Below are 15,814 nucleotides of genomic sequence, written 5' to 3'. Positions count from 1 at the left end.
GAAGAAGTAGGAGGAGAGAGAGAGAGTGAGAGAGGAAGAGGGGGTAGGGACAAAGAAGAAGAGAAAGGAGAGGGGAGGGAAAAAGATTTTTCACCCTTAGTTTATATCACTACAAACTTTTAACAAAACTCAGAGTTCTATGTTTATAATATTTTACTCAAATATTTCACTCAAAATTTTAAAGTCAAAGCTATACATAGGGCATGGCATACATTTTTCATCATTAAATTCATAGTAATGAATTCTTTGCTAAAATTTATGTAAAAAATGATTTAGGTCATGACTTATTTCAGGCACCCAAGAATGCACAAGAGCTCAAAGGTTTAGCCGACATTGTTCTTTCAAAAATATTTTCACAAATTATGGACACTTGGAAAGCATCTAAAGGACATGAATTTTCTATGATAATAAGAGAGCAAAGCATTATTTACCTGGAAGTTGTAAACACTCCATATACAATTGGATTTTTAGGATCTTTAGAATTCATTAGGAATACATCCTCTGTTTTAAAACAAAATTGGAGAAAGTTGCATTTTTGAAGGTAATGGCAAAGTTTGAATACTCTCTATATGACATCATCAGCTACTTACGCAATTCATCAAAATGAGTGTCAATGCCATTTGGACCTGGCACCGAACAAATGAGACGAGCTTTGAGGAATGTTGTCCATTTATTCACCAGACTTCTGTGGCCCCCGAAGTCATTCTGAAAGGAGAGAATAATGGTTTTAGAAATTGTGCATGCAAATGATAATTTCAAATATCTTATCTTCTCATATCTTGAGACAGATACAAAACACAATTCCTCGTTTTTCAAATTGAGAAATGAATTTTAAATGACTAGATATAAGTAACTATGCTTTCTTATTATATTTTTGGTGAAATCTATTCACTCCAACCTTGTTCAAGGAGTGACTTACAATAAATATGCCTTAGCATTAAAAAGTCACTGTACTTTTTCCATTCTGTTACCACTTTGCAATGAACAATACTACTCTTGTGTTTGTTTTGGTTTGCTTTTAGTCTCTCTTTCTTATGTAAGTTTTCCTTAAGATTTTACTCACCTAAGTAGGCTGGTTCACAGAGGTAAGCACATTGGCACATAGTAGGCACTTAATGAGTATTTACTGAATGAAAGAATAACTGCATGCCTTATAACCCATACTGAAAATACACCACAAACAAAAGCATGCTAGCATCAAATATTTTTATAAACTCAGTTGACGGAATGCTGACTTTACAAACAGCATGCTGAAAAAACATCTGCATAAATCTTAATAAAGAAAACTCATTCTAGAGCAAAAATTCTGAAGAAGTATCTTCTCTCTGAAAATGAAACTTAACTGTAACCTGATGTAGCAATAAATTCTATTATGATGGTATGGATTTACCAGTAACTTATAGTCTTATAAAATAATATTTATGTGCATATGTTTGAAGGAAAATAACTTGTTCTTCAAAAATATAACGCTGATTTATATTTTGTTTATACGATTTTATTTAGTATAAAGATTTTTTTAACCCTTGTAAGTACTGCTTTTAAATATGCCTTATATTTTGTGGCGAAAACATTCTCATATATTGCATATATCATTTGCATGTTTCCAGAGCATTAAAACTTTTAATTTTCCAGTAATTTAATATACTACAGATAAATAATTAGATCATGATTGGGATAGGAAAGAGGATACCCCCGCCCCCAAGACAGGGATTTTTTAAATTTCATGATGTTTTTTTAAAAAGAAATAATTTCATTTTAAGACAGTAACTGGATTTGTCGTTGTGATTTTTCTTGAGATGAAAGGTGCTTTAATATATAATAACAGTTAGCTTCATTCATATTCCATATATACTGTACTGTACAGTATAGAGGGTAAGAATAGTATTGTTATTGTATTTTCACACTGATACTAACTAATCCATACATATTTACTGACCAATTTTTTATTCTATATATCTAACATTATAATACATATCACATCTGAATTTGTGCCACACAGTATATGAAAGTTCAGAGCTTCAAAATTATGTGTGTGTGCACATATGTGTATATAGGATGCTATAATCAATTCATAAGAACAAGCTATAACACTTGTCTCTTTTATATTCATACTTGAGTTATTTCCAACAAAAAATATTCATTGAAAACTTATACATTGTAGGAACCTATGCTAGGTCTGAGAATACAAAAATTATATTTTCCCAGGTAATATGAAAAAAATTATTTCTCTAGAATTTCAAACTAATATTATTTAATGTAATTGTGAAATAACACCTCACAACCTGTACCTCTATGTTTGACTATGAAGTTATTCATAAGCAACTATAATATGTTTTCAATCTTTTTTTGTTAAATATTTATAGTGATCAGTCAAGCTTTTTAGCCATATTTTTCATTATATTTGTACAAAGGTGGAAAAGGAAAAATCTGCGATTGGACAATGATACCCTCCTCATTTTTTTCTTTACCTCACCTTGCATATCTGACCTATTCTAGCGTGAGTGGCTTTTCCAGTGTGTTCTCCATCTATCGCATTTTCACGGAAGAAAAAATACACTTTGTCATCTTCAGGGTTGTCACTTTCTGGGATGAGGTGGGCACTAATGAACCTTGGATCTGAGAGACAAATTATAGCATATATATTAATTCACAGTTGGGTAAATAAGACCATTCATTACAGTCCATTTTCAATTTTCTCTTAACCCCTATGTGACATATTTCAAGACCTAATCTCTCTTTAGTTCACTCTTTTTCAGTAGATGTGAACTGTTCTTTATGTATTTTAAAGTATGTTACAAATCACCTTATGTCTCAAAAATTTTTTTTTTCCATAAAGTTAGAAGTAGGTGCAGAAATCCTCCATGTGACCATATAGTGCAGATGCATTACTGGATATTAAAACATTTTGCAAAGTGTAAGGGCTATTAAATATTACTTATTGTCATCACTATTGTTATTCTTTCTTTCAAGCATAAAATAATTTAAATCAAACTACCAATTGGTCTATTCCACTTTCGAGCAAAAACTAGGTGGGAGCGGAGAGATGAGATTCATATAAAACAAAACAAAAGAAATTTTCTCAAGTTGAACCCCATCTCATTAAATGGCATCGTCATTTACGAGGTACTCAAGCCCCAAACCATGTAGTTACCCTTGAGTTCTCTGAGTCTCCACACAGCAGTGTGTACCTCTGATATGTCACTTCAGACATATCTAAACCCTCCTATATCTTTTCAAATCACACACAATAAAATGCAAACTCCTTCCAGTGACCAGAAGTCATTTACCATCTGGTCCCTGCTACCTCACATGACTTTTCTTCTTCCTACCCTTCCCTTCCCTAACTTACTCTTAGCCAGACATACCAAATCCCTTCCTGGTTCTCAAACAGGTCAAGCACTCTCAGTACTGCCTCAGATTTTTCCTCACTGTGTAACTCTCTGCCCTCATATATTCTAAAGACAGGATTCTTATTTTTACTCAGGTCTTTGTTCAAAATATTACGTTATCAAAGACATCTTTGTTGACTACCCTAATTTAAAGTGCTGAAAGCCTTACTCCTACTTACATGCATTACTTTTCTTCCTAACATTATGAAACACCTGCTATGCTACATCTCTGTTTCTTTGTCTCTCTTTAATCTTCATTTGCCCATTGTCTGTCTCCCTCTCCATCCCAATGAATATCAGTTCGACGAGAGCAAGGACTTGGAGTGTTTTGTTTGATGCTATGATCCTAGAGCTTAAAACACTGTGGGCATTCAATGAATATCTGTGCAAGAAGACAAGGAAAGAGAAAAGGAAAAAACAAGACTGCCTAGATTATGCAGAAGGTGTATTTGTGATGTCTAGAGTCCTACTTCAAAACATACTTCCGTAAGTACCTGGCCTGATATGGCTGTGGGCTCATATAAACTAACAATATGTAATTGCTTAACGGCTTTAACAATGTAACATACTAAGAAGCTGAGTTTGTTTCATTGAAAGCACTTAGGATCGTTGCAGGTATTTAAGTTCTCACAATAACCTTTTACTTTTACTCCCATGGTGTATTATGTTATCAAGTTAACAATGAAATATACACACCTAGGTCAGCACCATACTTAAGATACCAGGAAAGGGATCAGAATATTGAAACCAGCTTTATCCATCTTATTTAGTCCTAACCTTTTCACCTGTGAATAATCATGTTGTCATGTGTACTACACTTGTAACTTTCCTTTAGTATTTGCTCTGGGACCATGTACTTAGTATATTTCACAGGGCTACACTCCACTATCTTTTTCAGGCAAATTATACAGACCCTGTAAGTAATGCGAAACATATGAAATATTACCTATTCATATTTAAAGTTCAGTATGCCAGTGGAATAAGGGAAGGAGAATAAAACCTCAAAAGTTGGAATCAGGACTAGAATTTTTAATAATACATTACTTCAACTTTAATAAATGTTGCAAAGGTGGTTTTTCTTCGTAAATTTCTACTTAATCATATTCATAAACATATTTGTATACATGTTTTTGTCTCCTGAAGAATGGTGAGTGGATTAATGTGACAATAGTACAAATTATGTTACAAACCCAATAATTACTACCCCACTGATGAAGTCAGATTTCTAGATTCAGAAATTTAGCACGTCCATGTATGTGTGTGTGCATGTGCATGCAGATATATAGCACAGACCTACACGTGCTAGAACTCAGTTCAATCACTTACAACTTTTGTGACATTTTAGCAAGACCCTTACCTCTCAGATCTCAGTTGCCTAATTTTCAAATTGGGTTTATTTCATGTTAAGTTCAATTCACCTTGTGTCATAAACAGTTCACATACAAACAAGTATTTTAAACTTAAATAGTACATGTGAAACAACTTTGTAAAATATTAACAGATGTACTATGTTGTTATGACGATGATACTAAAAGGAAGCCTCAATCACATGTTAAGTTCTCATTATAAGATCTCATTATAATCCAGCTGCAGAATTAAAGTGAAAAATCATACTTTCTTCTGCGTTAATGCTGAAAAAATGGAGAAGTCAGTTTAATACTACCTCCCATATTAAGGAAGTTTTTCAAATAAACACTTGAATAACTTAAAGAATTTCAAGTAATTAAACCCAACTACCTTTTATTTGATCACAAATACACGCAAGGCACTATGTAGAAAACAAAATGAATAATATACATCCCTTGTTTTCAGACAGCTACAATCTAGCAAAAGTGATGTTAGAAGCATACAAATGACAACAAAGCAAACAATATTTTATACTTATAGATATTCTCTTAACTTAGTATTTGGGCATGAAAAAAGGAGTTATCAAACATCATGCTTCCATCTCTAAAATATGTGAAGATAATTATCATCTTATAAATATGGGCTCTAGTAGGAAATAATTCAAACAAGTTATCAAGTACATTAGTTGTTAAAAGGGTCTTCAATTCTAGTCTCTCCTTTAGTATCTGATACTACAGGCACAGAGGATTTGGTAAGTGAATTAGCAGTTTGACACAGCTTCAGATACAGACAAAAAATACCATTAGGCATAGAAAACAAAAGACAATTATATTAAAATAGTAAAAGAGATTATCAAAGAAAAACAATGTGACTTCTCTTCAAGAAATTTAGGTTATATCTTACATTTGAAAAAACATTCACTGTAATTTCAAAATAAATTAGGTCTTTAGTTGATCTCCTCCAAAAATTTAAAAGAAGCCATTCTTCTAATATTTCATATTTAGAAAATCTTTTTTTTTTTGGCCAAAATCTCTGCTCACTGTTCATTTTCTACTTATGCCCCAAAGTTTGCCTCTCCCTTCCTTGCCCCTCTTATTCTCTCAGTCTATTCCCCTCCCCTCTGGTGAATTCCCCTCTTTATCAAATGAACATTCTAACCAGTCATTCTAATTGTCTTCCCTATCATCCTAGAACCTCTTGGCCTCCTAAACCTCCACTTACCTGCCTATGAAACCCCAGAACTTTTTTTCCCTTTGCCCCCATACATAAGCCAGGATGAAGAAAACCATATAATCGTAGTAAATGGATTTGCTATAAATTCAAGTTATTTATCCTGAACAAGAATTCTAATGTTGCTAAGTAATTATTTTATTTACTTTTAGTGGCTCACCTTAGACTTATTATCAGCTACCTTTTAAAATCATTCTCATTGTCTTCAGAACAACTAATGTGCCATCTCTCAATCTACCCACCAAAGATGGACTTTCTAATTTGTTATACTGCTGAGACCAAGGCCATTCAGTAAGAACTCCCTCCTTTTGCTTCCTTCACACCCCTCACAATTGTTCTTTTCTTCCTTTCTGTGGAAGAATTATTTCCCTTCCATTATATATATAAGGCCTCTCTCTATTTGCTCTCAATCTAATAATCTACAGAATTTTTCTCCAATAAGCAATCTCTATTCTTCATGTAATCACTTACATTTATATTTTCATTTATCAAATATCTCCTAATCATTTACTCTATGCGCTGAATTGTGGAAGATTAGGGGATATTGTGATGAAATGTTTTCTGCCTACATGGTGCTTACTATCTGTGAGGGAATACCAACAGTTAAACAGAGCAATTATCAAATTGCACATAACAAGCAAAAATGAGTTTGGAACGAATGCAGTGAGAAATAGAAGGGACAGCTGATCTTGCTTTGAAGGAATTAGGGAAAGTTTTTCTCAGAAGATATGACATGTAATTCAAGACCTGAAGAATAAGAGTTTCCCAGGTAGAAGAAACACAGGTGCAAGGTCACAGAAACAACAGAGAATGTTGTGCAACAGGAGAGAGAGGTGGTCAGAGAGGATGACAGAAAGTTAAGCAGAGGCCAGCATAAGAAGGAAGTTTATTGTTCAGGAGTTTATTGTCCTAATGGCTAAAAGGGAAACCAATGAAGTATTTTAAACCTAGTAATGACATTACCAGGTTTCTATTTCAAGAAGATCACTGGCTGCTGTAGGAAAAAAATATATACTGAGGCAAGAATGAAGGCAGGAAAATCACTTAGAAGACTGGTGAGAAATGATGGTGATGTGGACTTGTATGATAGAGGAGACATATGCAGAGATTATGGGAAAGTAGAACCAATGGATTATGTTCACTGATAAGATGCTGGATGTGAGAAGTAGTAAGAAAAATCATGGTAAAATTAAAGGAAAGACCGATTTAAACAACTGGTGGGATAGGAATCATTTACCAAGAAGGAACACTTGAGGAAGAATAGATATGAGATGTGGAAGGAAGACTAGCTCAGTTTAGTGCATCTTTAGAGGCAGATGCTTGTGAAGTTATCCCTTAGACCATGAAATACAAGAGCTTAGAGAGGGAGGAACCAAGATGGCGGAGTAGAAGGACGTACTCTCACTCCCCTCTTGCGAGAACACCAGAATCACAACTAGCTGCTGGACAGTCATCGACAGGAAGACACTAGAACTCACCAAAAACGATACCCCACATCCAAAGACAAAGGAGAAGCCACAATGAGATGGCAGGAGGGGTGCAATCACAGTAAAATCAAATCCCGTAACTGGTGGGTGGGTGACTCACAGACTGGAGAACACTTATACCACAGAAGTCCACCCACTGGAATGAAGGTTCTGAGCCCCATGTCAGGCTTCCCAACCTGGGGATCTGGCAAGGGGAGGAGGAATTCCTAGAGAATCAGACTTTGAAGTCAAGTGGGATTTGATTGCAGGACTTCAACAGGACTGGGGGAAACAGAGACTCCACTCTTGGAGGGCACACACAAAGTAGTGTGTGCATCGGGACCCAGGGGAAGGAGCAGTGACCCCATAGGAGACTGAACCAGACCTACCTGCTAGTGTTGGAGGGTCTCCTGCAGAGGTGGGAGGTGGCTGTGGCTCACTGTGGGGACAAGGACACTGGCAGCAGAAGTTCTGGGAAGTACTCCTTGGTGTGAGCCCTCCCAGAGTCCGCCATTAGCTCCACAAGAGAGCCCAGTAGGCTCCAGTGTTGGGTTGCCTCAGGCCAAACAACCAACAGGGAGGGAACCCAGCCCCACCCATCAGCAGTCAAGCAGATTAAAGTTTTACTGAGCTCTGCCCACCAGAGCAACAGCCAGCTCTACCCACCACCAGTCCCTCCCATCAGGAAACTTGCACAAGCCTCTTAGATAGCCTCATGAACCAGAGGGCAGACAGCAGAAGCAAGGAGAACTACAATCCTGCAGCCTGTGGAACAAAAACAACATTCACAGAAAGATAGACAAGATGAGAAGGCAGAGGGCTATATACCAGATGAAGGAACAAGACAAAACCCCAGAAAAACAACTAAATGAAGTGGAGATAGGCAACCTTCCAGAAAACAGAATTCAGAATAATGATAGTGGAGATGATCCAGGACCTCAGAAAAAGAGTGGAGGCAAAGATCGAGAAGATGCAAGAAATGTTTAACACAGATCTAGAAGAATTAAAGAACAGCAAACAGAGATGAACAATGTAATAACTGAAATGAAAACTACACTAGAAGGAATCAATAGCAGAATAACTGAGGCAGAAGAATGGGTAAGTGACCTGGAAGACAGAATGATGGAATTCACTGCTGTGCAACAGAATAAAGAAAAAAGAATGAAAAGAAATGAAGACAGCCTAAGAGACCTCTGGGACAACATTAAATACAACAACATTCACATTGTAGGCCTCTCAGAAGGAGAAGACAGAGCGAAAGGACCCGAGAAAATATTTGAAGAGATTATAGTTGAAAACTTCCCTAACATGGGAAAGGAAATAGCCACCCAAATCCAGGAAGTGCAGAGTCCCATACAGGATAAAGCCAAGGAGAAACACACTGACACACATAGTAATCAAATTGGCAAAATTTAAAGACAAAGAAAAATTATTAAAAGCAGCAAGGGAAGAACAACAAATAACCTACAAGGGAACTCCCATAAGGTTAACAGCTGATTTCTCAGCAGAAACTCTACAAGCCAGAAGGGAGTGGTATGATATAATTAAAGTGATGAAAGGGAAGAACCTACAACCAAGATCACTCTACCCGGCAAGGATCTCATTCAGATTCGATGGAGAAATCAAAAGCTTTACAGGCAAGCTAAAGCTAAGAGAATTCAGCACCACCAAACCAGCTCTACAACAAATGCTAAAGGAACTTCTCTAAGTGGGAAACACAAGAGAAGAAAAAGACGCACAAAAACAAACCCAAAACAATTAAGAAAATGGTAATAGGAACATACATATCGATAATTACCTTAAACGTGAATGGATTAAATGCTCCAACCAAAAGACATGGGCTTGCTGAATGGATACAAAAACAAGACCCACCTATATGCTGTCTACAAGAGACCCACTTCAGATCTAGGGACACATACAGACTGAAAGTGAGGGGATGGAGAAAGATATTCCATGCAAATGGAAATCAAAAGAAAGCTGGAGTAGCAATACTCATGTCAGATAAAATAGACTTTAAAATAAAGAATGTTACAAAAGACAAGGAAGGACACTACATAATGATCAAGGGATCAATCCGAGAAGAAGATATAACAATTATAAACATATATGCACCCAACATAGGAGCACCTCAATACATAAGGCAACTGCCAAGAGCTATAAAAGAGGAAATCGACAGTAACACAATAATAGTGGGGGACTTTAACACCTCACTTACACCAATGGACAGATCACCCAAAATGAAAATAAATAAGGAAGCAGAAACTTTAAATGACATAATAGACCAGATAGATTTAATTGATATTTATAGGACGTTCCATCCAAAAACAGCAGATTACACTTTCTTCTCAAGTGCACACAGAATATTCTCCAGGATAGTTCACATCCTGGGTCACAAATCAAGCCACGGTAAATTTAAGAAAACTGAAATCATATCAAGCATCTTTTCTGACCACAACGCTATGGGATTAGAAATGAATTACAGGGGAAAAAAACGTAAAAGACACAAACACATGGAGGCTAAACAATACGTTACTAAATAACCAAGAGATCAATGAAGACATCAAAGAGGAAACCAAAAAATACCTGGAGACAAATGACAGTGAAATCATGACGATCCAAAACCTATGGGATGCAGCAAAAGCAGTTGAAGAGGGAAGTTTATAGCTATACAAGCCTACCTCAAGAAACAAGAAACATCTCAAATAAACAATCTAACCTTACACCTAAAGGAACTAGAGAAAGAAGAACAAACAAAACCCAAAGTTAGCAGAAGGAGAGAAATCAGAAAGATGAGAGCAGAAATAAATGAAATAGAAACAAAGAAAACAATAGCAAAGATCAATAAAACTAAAAGCTGGTTTTCTGAGAAGATAAACAAAATTGATAAACCATTAGTCAGACTCATCAAGAAAAAGAGGGAGAGGACTCACATCAATAAAATTAGAAATGAAAAAGGAGAAGTTACAACAGACATGGCAGAAATACAAAGCATCCTAAGAGACTACTACAAGCAACTCTATGCCAATAAAACTGACAACCTGGAAGAAATGGACAAATTCTTAGAAAGGTATAGCCTTCCTATACCTGTGATTAAAAATCTTCCAACAAACAAAAGTCCAGGACCAGATGGCTTCACAGGTGAATTCTTTCAAACATTTAGAGAAGAGCTAACACCCATCCCTCTCAAACTCTTCCAAAAAAATGTGGAGGAAGGAACACTCCCAAACTCATTCTATGAGGCCACCATCACCCTGATACCAAAACCAGACAAAGATACTACAAAAAAAGAAAATTACAGACCAATATCACTGATGAATATAGATGCCAAAATCCTCAACAAAATACTAGCAAACAGAATCCAACAACACATTAAAAGGATCATACACCATGATCAAGTGGGATTTATCCCAGGGATGCAAGGATTCTTCAATATACGTAAATCAATCAATGTGATAAACCATATTAACAAATGGAAGAATAAAAAGCATATGATCATCTCAATAGATGCAGAAAAAGCTTCTGACAAAATTCAACACCCATTTATGATTAAAACTCTCCAGAAAGTGGGCATAGAGGGAAACTACCTCAACATAATAAAGGCCATATACAACAAACCCACAGCAAACATTATTCTCAATGGTGAAAAACTGAAACCATTTCCCCTAAGATCAGGAACAAGACAAGGATGTCCACTCTCACCACTATTATTCAACATAGTTTTGGAAGTGAAGAAGTAAAACTGTCACTGTTTGCAGATGACATGATACTATACGTAGAGAATCCTAAAGACACCACCAGAAAACTATTAGAGCTAATCAATGAATTTGGTAAAGTTGCAGGATACAAAATTAATGCACAGAAGTCTCTTGCATTACTATACACTAATGACAAAAAACCTGAAAGAGAAATTAAGGAAACACTCCCATTTACCATTGCAACAAAAAGAATAAAATACCTAGGAAAAAATCTACCTAAGGAGACAAAAGACCTGTATGCAGAAAACTATAAGACACTGATGAAAGAAGTTAAAGATGATACCAACAGATGGAGAGATATACCATGTTCTTGGATTGGAAAAATCAATATTGTAAAAATGACTATACTACCCAAAGCTATCTACAGATTCAATGCAATCCCTATCAAATTACCAATGGCATTTTTTACGGAAGTAGAACAAAAAATCTTAAAATTTGTACGGAGATACAAAAGACCCCGTATAGCCAAAGCAGTCTTGAGGGAAAAAAACGGAGCCGGAGGAATCAGACTCCCTGACTTCAGACTGTACTACAAAGCTACAGTAATCAAGACAATGTGGTACTGGCAGAAAAACAGAAACATAGATATATGGAACAAGATAGAAAGCCCAGAGATAAACCCATGCACCTATGGTCAACTAATCTATGACAAAGGAGGCAAGGATATACAATGGAGAAAAGACAGTCTCTTCAATAAGTGGTGCTGGGAAAACTGGACAGCTACATGTAAAAGAATGAAATAAGAACACTCCCTAACACCATACACAAAAGTAAACTCAAGATGGATTAGAGACCTAAATGTAAGACCATACACTATAAAACTCTTGGAGGAAAACATAGGAAGAACACTCTTTAACATAAATCACAACAAGATCTTTTTTGACCCACCTCCTAGAGTAATGATAATAAAAACAAAAATAAACAAATGGAACCTAATGAAACTTAAAAGCTTTTGTACAGCAAAGGAAACCATAAACAACACAAAAAGACAACCCTCAGAATGGGAGAAAATATTTGCAAAGGAATCAATGGACAAAGGATTAATCTCCAAAATATATAAAGAGCTCATGCAGCTCGATATTAAAAATACAAACAACCCAATCCAAAAATGGGCAGAAGACCTAAATAGACATTTCTCCAAAGAAGACATACAGATGGCCAAGAAGCACATGCAAAGCTGCTCAACATCACTAATTATTAGAGAAATGTAAATCAAAACTACAATGAGGTTATCACCTCACACCAGTTAGAATGGGCATCATCAGAAAATCTACAAACAACAAATGCTGGAGAGGGTGTGGGGAAAAGGGAACCCTCTTGCACTGTTGGTGGGAATGTAAATTGATACAGCCACTACGGAGAATAGTATGGAGGTTCCTTAAAAAACTAAAAATAGAACTACCATACGACCCAGCCATCCCACTACTGGGCATATACCCAGAGAAAACCATAATTCAAAAAGACACATGCACCCCAACGTTCACTGCAGCACTGTTTACAATAGCCAGGTCATGGAAGCAACCTAAATGCCCATCGACAGACGAATGGATAAAGAAGAAGTGGTACATATATACAATGGAATATTACTCAGCCATGAAAAGGAATGAAATTGGGTCATTTGTAGAGACGTGGATGAGTCTAGAGACTGTCATACAGAGTGAAGTAAGTCAGAAAGAGAAAAACAAGTATTGTATATTAATGCATATATGTGGAACCTAGAAAAATGGTATAGATGAACGGGTTTGCAGGGCAGAAATTGAGACACAGATGTAGAGAACAAACATATGGACACCAAGGGGGGAAAGCGGCGGTGGGTGTGGGGTGGTGGTGTGATGAACTGGGCGATTGGGATTGACAGGTATACAGTGATGTGTATAAAAGTGATCACTAATAAGGACCTGCTGTATAAAAAAAAAGTAAAATAAAATGCAAAAATTTTTTTAAAAAAGAGCTTAGAAAAGAAAAGAGGCCTACAGTTGAAGCTATTTAAAAGTAAAGTCAATGGGGTGATTAGGAGGGTATAGAATAAAAAGATAAAAGAGGATAGAATGGAGCCCTGAGAAAAGTGATGAAAAGCAGGAAGAAATCTAGCAACTGGGGAGCTGTAAAATGAAGGGAAGAAGGCAATCTTTTGTTGAATGGTCAGTCTTTTAAGTCTTTTTATCCTGAGAAAGAAAAAGAAAACCAGAAAACTTCCACGGACACTCCATGGAATCTATTGTGGCTTTTTGCACCCATTAAGCCATAGAACTTCTTGGAGAGTACATATACTCCCTGCCCCAGTTACCACTTGCTTCTCAACTCTGCTGTCTCTAGATTTTGGCAACTTTCACCATTGGTAGTGTCCTTAATGAGAACAACAGAAACCACCAAATCAGCAAATTGGTACTCATCTTCCTTTGTCTTTAGCCGTTGACACAATGAAATATTCAGATCTTCCCCAAAATTTTTATTGCTTCTCTGGTTTGTGGCTTTTTTGTGTCTGAGCCTGAATTGTTAATAATCAGATCTTCATAATTTCCTTTAGGACTCTCTTTTCCTAAATCCCTAAATATAGACATTCCTTAAATTTTGTGGGGGCACTTTTATTTCTTTCTACTCCTATAAATAAAGTTATCTCCTGGTATTGCTTCCATTATTTTAATATTCTTAATTTTCTTTATTTTTAAAGTTTTTTTCTTTGGGGATTTATTCACTTATAATGCTTGAAGTTATCACCAAACTATATAAACCTTTCTTTTCTTCCTGCATCCAATTCTGCACTTCAAAATTTTGGCTAAAATTTTCTACTTAGAAATCTTACTGCAACTTTAATTCGTCATGCTTAGCAAAGAACTTGTCAACTTTTCCTTAAAAACTGTTTCTGCTCTTCCCGTTCCATTTTGGTTAATGTCAAGAGTGGCACCTAGATATAAAATGTGTTTTTACCTTACATTGCCCCCATCTCCTGCAGGACTTCTGTTCTCTACTCTAAATCTATTATCAAACTTATTCCTGCTATTGTTTTCACTTCTTCTCCCTGTTTTATAGTCTTAAATTTGCCAGCACAATTCTTGTTCTTTTCACTTAACAGTTATATTTTTGGAATCATCTAACTGGTCTTCCACATGTATTATCTATTTCTTCTAAGCCATCATCCATGCAGTGCTACAGAAAGAAATACAAATGCATTTACACCACATATTTTCCAGAACAGATTTCAAGTGTCATAGGATATGACAAAGTAGCATAAATTAAGATGTGGCAAGCAGAAAGGGCAATAGGGCTGATATTACTCTGGGCCAGTAACAGGGCTAAAAGGAGATACTACATTCATCAATACACCTGCTTAAGACGGACCACAGTTTTGGTTCAGAACTTTCTAGCACAAGAGGAAAGTGGGAAACCTTGTCAGTTTCATTATTCACACTGTCTCTGATATAGAAAATAAACTAAGGGCAATCCACATCATCCACGAACTAACCTCAACTTACCTTCCAGTAGAACTGACCACAGTTTCCCTTCTTTAGCCCCTTAGTGAACCTGCATATCATTCTAGAAGACAACACATCTACCATCTTCACAGGCATTTACCTCACAGAACATGGAGGAAAGTTTGCTTCTACCTCTTCTATATCACTTAATTCTTTTTCTATTATGTTCATCTTCATATTTGTTATGATAAGCATTTGTCCTATATTTCTCCCTCTCTTACCTTCAGCTTCTATATATACTAAAAATTTATTTTGAGTCTATCTCACTGCAGCTACCCAAATGTAGGCCCTTATCTCTTCTCTCCTGGCAGCCACATTCAATGTTTTCCCTGCTTCTGGCCTCACCTTCTCCAAACCACCTTGTATGGTCTACCACCTTTTAATATACAAACTGTTCCCTGGCACCTGGTGCATATTCCTCAATCAGAATCCATAAAACTCTATTTAATAATTTGTTTTCTTTCCCCTCTATTCTTGTAAGCTGGTCTCTCTATATTTTCCTAGTTCTTCCAGTATAAGTATAATTTCTGAAACAGAACATCACTCCTAAATAAATGAATGAATTAATAAATGAATGAATTTGCTGAACTAAAATGTGTAAGGTTTTTTTTTTTTTTTAAAGAATCACATTTTCTTGCTTTTTGACATAGTTTATTGAAGCTTTGGGGATGAATAGAACTCAGCATAGCTTTAACAAAGGTTCCTGGTTAAAGAAATGCTTAGACATGCTTCTTTAAATTGCAACTATTTCTAAGAGTTATTATGCAATAGTGGGTTTTCAAAATGTTCTTCTGAAATGTTATAAACGTTCTTTGAACTTGGAAGAAGCTTTCTTTTTCTGATTGCATCCTTTTGTATTAGGTAATTAATGCAGTAAAAAAAGATTATCTGTTTGTAATTTTTCAAAATTAGATTTCATCAATAGGATTAAAATATCAGAAAGCATGTCTGTCTATTTTATGAAGCTAAGATCAATGCATATGTTAGGGGTCAGAGATTACCACTGTCTTGAGAAACTTAAAGCAATTCAATAACTTGCTGTGTGATCAAAAACTCCACATGGAAGTTTTACCAAAATTCATTCAGATTGACCTACTTTATTAGTTCTCCTTAGGAACCTAAGAAAATTCATGGTATTCACAAAGGAAGTTATT

At 35.8% G+C, this 15,814-nt stretch overlaps 1 protein-coding gene across 3 annotated transcripts in view; it reads right to left on the bottom strand.

The window, feature by feature from the left end:
* The window catches only part of SEMA3A (semaphorin 3A), a 496,493-nt gene that overhangs the window by 46,378 nt on the left and 434,301 nt on the right, over positions 1-15,814 (bottom strand). For all 3 annotated transcript variants that reach the window (XM_036864239.1, XM_036864240.1, XM_036864241.1), the window contains 3 exons: positions 2,474-2,616; positions 591-705; positions 432-501 (listed from right to left, as the gene is read on the bottom strand). In XM_036864239.1, coding sequence (XP_036720134.1) covers positions 432-501; positions 591-705; positions 2,474-2,616 — 328 coding nt within the window. The remainder of the gene's footprint in view (positions 1-431; positions 502-590; positions 706-2,473; positions 2,617-15,814) is intronic.

This window comes from Balaenoptera musculus, chromosome 9, assembly GCF_009873245.2.
Source record: "Balaenoptera musculus isolate JJ_BM4_2016_0621 chromosome 9, mBalMus1.pri.v3, whole genome shotgun sequence".
Classification (NCBI taxonomy): domain Eukaryota; kingdom Metazoa; phylum Chordata; class Mammalia; order Artiodactyla; family Balaenopteridae; genus Balaenoptera; species Balaenoptera musculus.
Note: the sequence above shows the minus strand (reverse complement) of the source record. Positions and strands in the feature narration are given on the sequence as shown.